This window comes from Gymnoscopelus microlampas (genome assembly GCF_963454915.1).
Source record: "Gymnoscopelus microlampas genome assembly, chromosome: 23".
Classification (NCBI taxonomy): Eukaryota; Metazoa; Chordata; class Actinopteri; order Myctophiformes; family Myctophidae; genus Gymnoscopelus; species Gymnoscopelus microlampas.
The window spans coordinates 29,445,022-29,457,245 of record NC_139960.1 but is presented as its reverse complement, the minus strand read 5'-3'; the positions used below and the strand labels follow the sequence as shown (position 1 = coordinate 29,457,245).

The 12,224-nt window shown below is 41.7% G+C and overlaps 1 protein-coding gene across 3 annotated transcripts in view; it reads left to right on the top strand.

Moving 5' to 3' along the window:
* The window catches only part of dock4b (dedicator of cytokinesis 4b), a 315,514-nt gene that overhangs the window by 108,494 nt on the left and 194,796 nt on the right, over positions 1-12,224 (top strand). For all 3 annotated transcript variants that reach the window (XM_084049385.1, XM_084049386.1, XM_084049384.1), the window contains exon 13: positions 9,668-9,793. In XM_084049385.1, coding sequence (XP_083905511.1) covers positions 9,668-9,793 — 126 coding nt within the window. The remainder of the gene's footprint in view (positions 1-9,667; positions 9,794-12,224) is intronic.

Sequence of the window (12,224 nt, the reverse complement as noted above, 5' to 3'; positions counted from 1 at the left end):
TGAAATGGCGATACATTTTCTGCGTGGACGTTTAAAAGCGCTAAGTGGCTAGTAGTCTATCAGATAATGCACTTGCTTACTCATGGTTTCTGCGATGCTACATGGATAACTCGTATAGATCAAATTGTGCGGATAACGTGATTCATGCTAGTTGTGAAAGTCACAGAACTACCACAGATGGTAGATTCCCTATATTTTGTGGAAGTTTGGTGCTATTCCCTCCCGGCAGATTTTACATTTTTCAGCTCTGGAAGATAGGGGCTTATAGCTGCAATCTGGGACTTTAGTATTATCATTTTATTTGACTTTATTTTGTATTATTTTGTATGTAGCAGTGGTGGCTACTGCTTCCTACATATACAGTAACATCCCCCCCAGAAACGTGCGCATCTGATCTGTACATAACGCATGTTTCATGATTGCAGTTTATTTTTTTATTTTTTTTAAATATGTTTTTTGGGCTTTTTGCCTTTATTGATAGATTACAGTAGGCTGACAGGAACATGGGGAGAGAGATGGGGGAGGGGTGACACACAGCCAAGGTCGTCGGGATCGGGAGTCGACCCGCGACACGCTGTCACTGTCAGGCTGGCATTGTAGCATCGGGTGCCTGGACCGCCATGCTGCGGCCCAGGCCATGATTGCAGTTTTAACCACTTAAGCCCTATTTGCAACATGTTGTGATGCCGTGTGTTATGAGCTTATAGATCTGCTTTTTCAAAACTGTGTTAACATTTTTTTGGGGAAAAGGGACACCATTGTGGTCTGTGGTGAGATTTTTGTGGGGTGTTGTTATTTACATTTTAGAAGTTAGTTGATGTTCGGCAGAGCAGCTCAAGTGTGCCTTAATGAGTGGGGAGAATGTTTGTTTTTTTCCCAGAACTTGTACGAAGAGGATAATTTTCAACGTTCTGTTTCCATGCACATTTACTTTGCTTTAATTTAGCAGCTTTACAAACACTCTCCCCCCCCCCCCCCCCCCACACACGCACGCACGCACGCACGCACACACACGCACACACACACACACACACACACACACACACACACACACACACACACACACACACACACACACACACACACACACACACACACACACACACACACACACACACACACACACACACACACACACACACATCGCAGACACTAGAATATGCAAATTAATGCAGTGACATGATTATCGGAGACTCACTGTTTCCACTGCAAGTGAATAATTACCAAGCAGGGTCCACTTTACAGCCACCCTTGTCTGTTTGTCAGACACATAAACACGCATGCACGCACGCACGCACTCACTCAAACAAACACTGGGAAGTTAGCCATTAAATACCTGTCGTCCTCCAGGCTGCCTATGACCCAATTGCAGCACTTGATGAGGTTATGTTAAGTTGCAAAATGTTAAGCTCAGTCCCAAACAACTTCAGAGAAGCATTGGTCATAGGTGGCCGTGAAATACTCACACCTTCACAATATGCATGTCTAACATGAGTTTTGCACTCCAGCAATGCGGCATCTACGTAAAATGGTTGCTGTTGTCAAAGTCTATCTGGGTGTTTTTTATTGAAGTGATCATAATAAATTAGTTCAATGCTTTAACGTTTGTAAATATACTGTAGTTAGTTTGTATGTAACTATGCTAAGTGGTTAAATGACTGATTCACAAGTTGGAGGCGACACAAATTATTTTTCTGCAGAGGAAATGGGTCTGCTCATGCGTGAAGTGAAAACATGCAACCATCTATAGGACCACCATTAATAATGTGATATAATGCACCTAGGCTCAATGTGGCCTGGCGGCGCGGCACGGGTTCGACTCCCGATCTGGACGGCCTTTGTTGCATGTCACTCCTCATCTCTCTCCCCATTTAAGTTGATGGTGAACTGTTACTGCTGTGTTGATCATAGAAACATTCTTACATGACAAGCAGTATTTGAACACATTTTCTAACAGCAACAAAGTGTAGGCTACTTAGAAGATTACTTCTTTCTCTCTCCATCTCTCCTACTTTTCAACTGTTTTCTTATTTCTTATTAGTCATATTCTTATTAACAGGAATAATGGAAAATCAATTGCTTGAAAAATGGTCCTGCTGTTTCCTAGCATGAATACGATTTACGTGTTTGGTGCCTCCCAGCATGGCAAATTGTCTAGTATTGATGCATTATATAGATAATAATCTGGCCCAGATTTTTTATAATTTTAATTATTTTTTTGTTGTTGCTGAGTTTCTTAGCAACAACAGAGTCTTGATGGATTTCGCTTGGCAAGCATTGTGCACGCATTGGGAACCCACTTGTATAGGTTAATCTACTCTCTAATGCTCTTTAAAAATGTTGGTTTAGATATACTTTTGGTTTACTTCCCAGCCCTACTTTTAACCTCGTCTGGAAACGTTTTGGTTGGCCCCAGTGGGCAGTGCTACTGTGTGCTTTGTAAGCGTTTGAGAACAGGGAAAACATAAAAAGGTCTGTTTCATAGGTCGTCTGCTTTCATACATTGCTGGTTCATTGTGTAGAAACGATTCCTCTTACAGTCTGTGACTATAAATAAAAGCCCCACCCCCCACATACAGGAGTTATGGCATATAGCATACACCATAATAAGAGGCTCTCAATTCATTATATGTACTGTCAGAAGAAAAGATTAAAAGAAAGATATGCACATCCCAATGCACAATATAATGTACTGTCAGGAGAATAATTAAAATGGAGTAGTGGAGTGCGGTGGACTGAGGAAGAGCCATGTGTGTTGGTCCGTGCATATTTAGAGAGGTGTGTGTGTGTGTGTGTGTGTGCGTGTGCATGTGCGCGCGTGTATGCATCCCTATTCATTTCATGTCTTGGTGTGCACAGATGTGTAAATCCTGTATTTGCCTCTTTCTGTGGCCATGTGGCCATTTGGATCTTTACCATTGTGGTTCAAATGATTGTGTGCGTGCGTGCGTGCTTGCGTGCGCGCGCGTGTGTGTGTGTGTGTGTGTGTGTGTGTGTGTGCGCACGTGCGTGGTCTCGCTGTGTGGTTATCCTGAGCAGACCTGGCTGTGTGCCAGAAGGCCCTCATTAACAGCCAATTAGCCAGGGAGAGATGCAAAGAACAATGGATGTTTGGTAACAGAGAGAGAGAGAGACACACACACACACACACACACACACACACACACACACACACACACACACAGACACACGCACACACACACACACACACACACACACACACACACACACACACACACACACACACACACACACACACACACACACACACACACACACACACACACACACACACACACACACAGGGGGACTTCATCAACAAGAGACGGGTGGTTTTGCTCACATGCAGCCTAGTAGTCAATTTGAGCAGTGACAAAAAAGGAATGACATTCAGAATCATCTTTATTACAAATGATTACAATATTTGTAAAGAAGTGGGTACTGTAGATCAGCTATGGGTGATATCAACTAATGGGTGACGTTCCCGTTCCCTTTGTCCATATTTTTTACATTTTACAGTCTATGGAAAATACATACTAACATGGATCCAACATATTAAAGTACATATAAAAACATATAAAATGTATTTTTTTCTCTCAGTTACACACCCCATGAAGCATTGAATTCTTGGAGATTGTTTTGTCTTTCAAAGTAGACTCTTTGAGTCTCCTACAGGATACATTGGCATCTTTCCACCGATCATCAAAGTTTTGGCTTAGGAATGCAACAAAAACAAATACATCTCCATGAATTAAATGCTTCATTGGGTGTGTAATTGATAGAAAACAAGTCATTTTTTGGGTGAACTACTCCTTTAAATGAAAAGATAATGTAGACAAAAAGACAAAAAACTAGAAAATGTGCTCCTCGGAGCACAGGTCTCCGCCAGTACTGTTCCTGATTAATCCTGTCTTACCTATTTATATTACATATTGTCACGTGTCACTTGACCAATGTTAGCTTAGCTTCAAAAAATATAAATTATTAGCACATTTGATATTTATAGGTTTCTATGTCATCATGCGTCTCGCTAGCCAATCAAAAGCATTGGTGACAACATATTGTCACGTGTCACGTGAAGCTTGACCAATGTTAGCTTGGCTGAGACGGACGGACACACGGAAGGACGGAGACGAAAACATACTCTCCACCCCTGGCGGAGACAATAACATACATTTACAGTGGTTTTATCTGCAACAAAATGTATGTACAGTAGTAGGGGTACATCTCTCTCTCAATTTAAGGGGTCCTTGACCTGAAAAAAAGTTGGAGACCCCTGCCATATAGTATAGCAGATGGGGCCAAATAGATATTAATTTGGGGGTCCTTAACATGGCAACCACAGGGTGAGGTAGTGTCTGAAGAGGTGAGTTTTCTCAGGCTGCGGTGGAACATGGGGAGTGAGTCAGCAGTTGTCGGAGGAGGAGGAGGTCATTCCACAGCTTGGGAGCCATGCAGGGCCCAGGAGGGAGAAGAGTCTAGGTTGATGTGACGTAGTTGTGGTCCAGTGCGTCAGTTAACCCATGAAGACCGGGAACGCATCTGTGTCATTTTAAGATTTCTTTGGCTATTCAAAAAGAGCAGATCTACAAGCTCGTAGCGCGGCACCGAGTGCCGCGCTACGAGCTTGTGGATCGGCTATTTTTGAAAAATCGTGAAAATTGGTGCAAATCTTTGAATATGTACTTTTTGAAGCGAACATTTGTCAAATATTTTGTTCCAGGGACCTCCAGAAGCAAAGATTTAAGAGTTCAAAATGTTGTTAAAAAATATATGTGTTAAAAGATTTGCACACAATGTTCAAGATTTTTCAAAAATAGCAGATCTACAAGCTCCGCGCTATGAGCTTATAGATCTGCTATTTTTGAATGGCCAAAGTATAGAATAATGGTTATAGCTGAAATCTAAAATGACACAGATGCGTTCCCCGCTTGAATGGGTTAAGGTTGTGAACCTCACTAAACGCTCTTGTCAGGGCCAGTGTTTACAGCCCATGGAGAACTTTAGTGACTGGAATTAATATACCTTAGTTAGTCTTTCGAGACTCTCACAATCTTTCCTACCGTAAGTCAAATTAGTCTAAGCATATCTAGGTTGCTGCTGAGCATACATGGAAATTCTAATATATATATATAATGTATGTGCAGTGGTGGAAAAAGTACTCAAATTCTTTACTTAAGTAAAAGTACCGATACTGCGATATAAAAATACTCTGTTACAAGTAAAAGTCCAGAATTCTAAATTTACTTGAGTAAAAGTACAGAAGTATTGGCATCAAAATGTACTTAAAGTACCAAAAGTAAAAGTACTAAATATTTGAAAATAGCAGATCTACAAGCTCACAACGCGTCGCGATGCGACGCGTTGTGAGCTTGTAGATCGGCTATTTTCAAATAGCCTATGTATAACATAGGGCTAAAGTGGTTAATGTATGTTTCATTATATCATAATGTATATCTGCAAAGTAACTAGTAACTAAAGTTTTTGAATAATTTTAGTGGAGTAAAAGTACAATATTTTTATAAGTAAAAGTATTGGAACTTGGAAATACTCAAGTAAAGTACAAATACCTCAAAAGTGTACTTAAGTACAGTACTTAAGTAAATGTACTTAGTTACTTTCCACCACTGATTGTGGAACAGTTGTCTTGAAACTTGAAACTAGTTACTCACAGACGTAGAGATGGATTTCAAGTGATTAAAGACACTGTAGTGGCAATGGGATTCACTCTCCAAATGTAAAAGTTCTACTCCCTGTAGAACATTCTATTTCCCAATATCAAATCATTTGATGCATGTTTGTTGTTTGTTTTGCTTCTCCCTCAATATGAAATCCAGCGCATGGACTAAAAGTAACATTTCTCCGACTTTGTCGGAGAACACTGTGTGGAGGACAATCTTTCATCACTTACTTCATTGTGATGAATAAAGAAGAAGAAAAAGGGTCCTTACTTCATGGAGTAATTAAAGTATATTAAGTACAGCCACTAAAGCACGGACAGCGAGACATTCTCTAGGGGCTGTTAACCCATTGATACCTGGAAAGCATCTGTGTCACTTTAGATGTCTTTGGCTATTCAAAAATAGCAGATATACAAGCTCATAGCGCGGCACCGAGTGCCGCGCTATGAGCTTGTAGATCTGCTATTTTTGAAAAATCGCGAAAATTATTTTTTAAATATTTTTTTTCGATTTTTTTTTTTTTTTAGGATTTTGATTTTTTTTAGACGCGGCCTCAGGTCTTAATGGGTTAAACATCGTCTCTGACAGGACCAGAGCTACCTAATAACCCACTGCTCTGTTTTATACATTATGTTCCTTAACTTTTAACTTTCATTCATCCATTTGTAACTCTGAGAGTGTGCAAATGGGACCAAATGGACCCGTAAGGGTCACTTATGCTGCGTTTTCCACATAGCAGCCCAGCACCGCATCGCCTGCTTGTGCCGTTGTTTCCATATACAAGGACCCGAGCCGAAGTGGGCCCAGTGGGGCCGAAAAGGGTGCCAATTTTGGCCCCACTGAGGCAGGCCAAACAGGGCCAAGCGGATGATGTGTAACGCTGCTTGCTAGTGATTGGCCGTGGTCATGATGTTATGGTAGACTAAAGTGAAGACTGTATTTACTCTCCCCAATTTGCTTAAATTTGTTTAACCCATTGAGACCTGAAGCCGATTCTACATGTTTCCTAAATCTCAACAGTTTTCTGAAAAACGTATGTTTCTATATCAGTGGTGCTCAATCTTTTTCATGCCAAGAACCCCCAAAATGATATGTATTTGGCCGCGGACCCCCATCAAAATATGTTGTTCCAGGGACCCCCCAGAAGCAAAGATTTGAGTTAAAAATGTTCGCTTTTAAAATATATATATTCAAAGATTTGCACACATTTTCACGATTTTTCAAAAATAGCAGATCTACAAGCTCGTAGCGCGGCACTCGGTGCCGCGCTACGAGCTTGTAGATCTGCTATTTTTGAATAGCCCAAAGTGTAAAATAATGTTTTTTAGCTCAAATCTAAAAATGACACAGTTCCAGGTCTTAATGGGTTAACAACATCCATTTGGTTCCATTTTACACTCTGGTTTGCATTGGTGTACAGGACAATTGGCCACTTTACATTGCACTGTTAGGCAAGAAGCAACGATCTCCTCTACTTTACAAAGGAGTGCCAATAACCGTAATCTGCTATGCATACTGTAGCTGTGGATTTTAGAGGAGTTAGGCCTATATTGTGCTATGTAAACTGGAGATATTTGGTGCGAGGTGGTGCAGTGCTGGACTGCTATGTAGAAACGCAGCATAACAGGACATTTAAATTAACACATTATTTGCCAAATCCAGATGTGACGGACAGGGTTGTGTTTGTCGGTCAGGGCAGTTTGGTCGTTCTACCGTGACCTCACATGAAAGAAGAGGGTGACAGAAAGTATTGTGACAACCATACCCAACTCTGTGTTGTTGTTGTTGTTTTTGCTGCTAGAGTTTTCTTCTTTTCCACCCCTCTTTCTGAGGACATGAGGTACTCACTGTGAGTGTCAAACATTGGAAGGAATAATAATGAAGTTGGTTTGGATCATTGTAGTGTGTGTGTGTGTGTGTGTGTGTGTGTGTGTGTGTGTGTGTGTGTGTGTGTGTGTGTGTGTGTGTGTGTGCGTGTGCGTGTGCGTGCGTGCGTGCATGCTTCAGATGAAAGGACAGAGAAATAGACTGTATGCTCAGTAAAAACCTAGCGGGACTCTCTCTATCCACCCCATTCTCTTTATTCCTGTGTGTGTGTGTGTGTGTGTGTGTGTGTGTGTGTGTGTGTGTGTGTGTGTGTGTGTGTGTGTGTGTGTGTGTGTGTGTGTGTGTGTGTGTTTGTTGCTTGTGTAGTTTGCAGTAGGTATACCTCTTTCATGACATCAAAGAGAGCACCAATCATTAATAATAATAATAATAATAATAATAGACTTTACATTTGAACACATCTCAAAGTGCTACATTATGCATGCATAAAAACATCACATCACTATAACAAAGATAAAGATAAAAAGAAAAAAAAAAAATTACTGGAACTGTACTTTGGAACTTAAGCTTTTCAATTTCAGTGAATCTCTTAGTCACACCAAGTTGTTCCTGTGAAGCACTCTGGTTGTTATCGGTGAAGTATTTATAAAGATCTCCATTTCCATTTTGGCCAAATGAGGCGTAGACCATTAACACTCTAGTCTAGGACATGCACACAAGCAGCCAGCTTGCATAGCGATGATGACACTTTGCTTTGATGGCTTGCAGTGGGTTTCACAGAGAGATCAAGACAGGACGGCACAGTATTTGAGATGAACGCAGTGATGTATTGTACAAGCTGACCGGGGGTGCCCTGAAGGAGGACAGAAACGGAGGGACATTATTACGCAGAATGGACCACGTTCTCTTTGTGGACTAGCAGGAAATGTAGGATAGATTATGTGGTTAACCTGGAACGCATCTGTGTCACTTTAGATTTCTGTGGCTATTCAAAAATAGCAGATCTACAAGCTCATAGCGCGGCACCGAGTGCCGCGCTATGAGCTTGTAGATCTGCCATTTTTGAAAAATCTTGACATTAAATGTCACGATTTTTTGTCAAGATTTTTATTTTTTTAGATTTTTTTTCAAAAAACTGTTAGGATTTAGAAAACATTTTTAAGAATCGCCTCAGGTCTTAATGGGTTAAAAATAGTCTCCAAGACTAGTCTGTTGGGGCCAATATTAATAACAGACTATAAGATCAATATGATGATGTATTAGTCTCTGGTACCTACTATTGTATTTTGTCTTATATAACAAAATTAGATGAGGTCACACACTTGTAGCCACGATGCAGAATACCTACCGACGTTTGGCGCTGAGGTATTCTGTAAGTGTGTGATCTCATCTTTAGATTTGTATCTATATTCTCACCGTGGTCAGCACCTCAGCAATACTGGTGTGTGCCCCTTCCTTTTTTTTGCTTGTCTGCCCATCCTACAGTGGTGGAAGAAGAACTCAGATATTTTACTTAAGTAAATGTAGCAATACCACCAATATAAAAATACTCTGTTACAAGTAAAAGGCCTGTGTTCAAAATGTTACTTGAGTAAAAGTACAAAGGTATCGGCATCAAAATATACTTAAAGTACTAAAATGATATCTACAAGCTCACAACGTGTCGCATCACAACGCGTTGTGAGCTTGTAGATCGGCTATTTTCAATAGCCTGTGTATAAAATAGGGCTAAATTGGTTAATGTATGTTTTCATAATATAATTATTTATATCTGCAAAGTACAATATTTGCCTCTGAGATGTAGTGGAGTAGAAGTAAAAGTATTGGAAATTGGAAATACTCCAGTAAAGTAAAAAATACCTCAAAATTTTACTTGAGTAAATGTACTCAGTTACTTTACACCACTACCACTTCTCACTATGAATTGAGTACAAAGGACCCCAATGGAAACAAGGCTTTCTTGGGTTTTTTAATTCCTATTAGCTGACCTTGTATTGAACTGTACTTTCATGTGCTTTTTTTCTGCAAACGTCTAATTAAGTATTCAATCAATCAATGCCATCCTATTATTAATACCAGAACACGTGTGTGTGTGTGTGTGCGTGTGCGTGTGCGTGTGCGTGTGCGTGTGCGTGTGCGTGTGCGTGTGCGTGTTTCAGGCCTGGCCGTGTCCCTCCAGCTCCTCCATGGGGACATAGAGCAGCTGAGGAGAGAATACATGGTTCTGTTCACCAGGGGCGTGTCCATCACCAGGAAACTGGGCTTCTCTGACGTCATCATGCCCGGTAAGACGACAACACGTTTACAATGTAAAACGTCATACTGTAGTGTAACCTTTTCAATGGAATAAACGTTGTGTTTGATATAATCACAATGACAACTCCTCTAAAACCCTATTTTTAGTCGCTAGTGTCTGCCCCCCCGGCACAGCATGACGCAGGCAACGGGATCGGAAATGCACTGGAAACGTGTTTATTAATTATTATTAAAAGCTTTCTAGACAAGGGACAGCTGGACTGTAATAGAGACAGAATTCATCATGTGAGCGTCACTGTAATTTTACAATGACACAAACTCTTAAATTGAGGGGTTATGTTTGTGTTATGGCTAGGAAGATAGGAAGGTTGAATGTAGATTAAATGATTTAAAGTTTATTCTTTGCGGGAATTATGGCTTTATGTATGACAGTAAAGAGACGGTAGAGACGTGCACCTCCTCAGCTTGAACTAGAAAAAGTGCTCCTCGGAGCACAGGTCTCCGCCAGGTCAGATACGTTATTCTGGCCTCCTGGTGGCGCTATAATGGGCCAATGTGAAAAGGGTGCCATTTATTCTTAGGTCTTTCACGGCAATCAGACACTGCATGCATGATTTGAGGCATTTTGTTCCAAAAATGTGTTTTGCTAATGTGACCTGCTGGTGGCGCAATAACAGGCCAATGTGAAAAGGGTGGCATTTCTTCCTCGGCCTAGTGGGAATGTGCGTGTGAAATTTCACGGAAATCGCAAGCTGCGTGCATAGTTAGAGGCTTTTTGTTCAAAACGGACCAATCCTGCAAACTTTGGAAGCCAACCATAGGCAATGAGGATGGAATATGGGAAATCGGATAGATCCATGTTGATCACATGACTATAGAGATACTGTGTACCGATTTGCATGACGTTTGGATAAAATCTGTAGGAGTAATGTAAAAAAAATGGGTTTTGCACAAATCGGCCTCCTGGTGGCGCTATAACAGGCCCATGTGAAAAAAATTGGGGCAGAGGTTCTGAATTGGCATCCAGGGAGTGTGTGTGCACAGTTTCGGAGCGACTGGGCCAACGGTGCCGGAGATTAGCTGCTAACACACAGACAGGATGGACACACGGACGGACGGACGGACGGACGGACACACGGACGGACGGACAGACGGACACACACACACACACACACACACACGGACGGACGGAGGGTAAAACATACTCTCTCGCCATGCCTTCGGCCTGGCGGAGACAACTAGCAGAGTTGCCACGTTAGTATAACAGTATAAGTTCAGCTCTGTCAATGCACGCCTTGTTGAGCACAGAAAACCCCTAAAACCCCTAAAAATAAAAAAAACTAGTCCCCCCCCCCCCATCATCCCTGTGTGCTTTCCAGCCCAAGGGCCTCACGCAAACCTTGCTCCGCAATCCCCTCCTCTGTTTCCTCGGTCACCTCGGTAACGCTTAGTAAAGCCCCCGTGCCCCGCCTATTGCCTGTGTACGTTGTCAAGAGTGACATTTGAATCTCTGACCTGGGGGTAGCGGGTGGGGGGGGTGTGGTTGGGGGCGCCGTCCTAAAGGTGAAATATTGGTGCTTGTCGAAGGCAGATAAGGCGTGACAAAGAGCGCATCGTCTCTGAATGACAACAGCCTGTCAGCTACGTTCCTTAACCCGTTAAAACCTGGAACGCATCTGTATCATTTTTTGATTTGAGCAAAAAAGAAAGCATTATTTTACACTTTGGGCAATTCAAAAATAGCAGATATACAAGCTCGTAGCGCGGCACCGAGTGCCGCGCTACGAGCTTGTAGATCTGCTATTTTTGAAAAATCGTGAAAATGTGTGCACATCTTTGAATATATATTATTTTAAAGCGAACCTTTTTAAATCAAACCTTTGCTTCTGGGGGGTCCCTGGAACAAAACATTTTGAGATGGGGGTCGGCGGCCAAATACATATCATTTTGTGGGTCCTTGACATAAAAAAGTTTGAGCACCACTGATATAGAAACATGCATTTTGCAGAATACTGTTTACTGGATTTAGAAGACATTTGTAGAATCGGCTTCAGGTCTTAATGGGTTAAGTGGTGTGTGCGTGTTGGAGGGGGGGGGGGGGGGGGGTGGCTTTGCTGTGGGGAAAATAAAAGAGAGCATTCTAGTTGCCTCAGTTACATTACGAACATCCACTTGAATGTAGGGCTAAACACACGGAGGCTAATTACACACGAATTCTATGTCAAATCCATGTGTTCGTTCGGGTGTGTGTCCGTGATTCATCGTGGCAGCCTGTCGTGCAAAGATGGAAGCGGTGGACTTGACCGAACCTGCCTTTTTGAACAGGAGCAATGTCCTTATATTCTTTCATTCATTCATTCATTCTTTCATTCTTTCATTCTTTCATTCTTTCATTCTGTCATTCTGTCATTCATTCTTTCATGTAATACTCGACATCAGGGGACTTTGTCTTGCATTGTT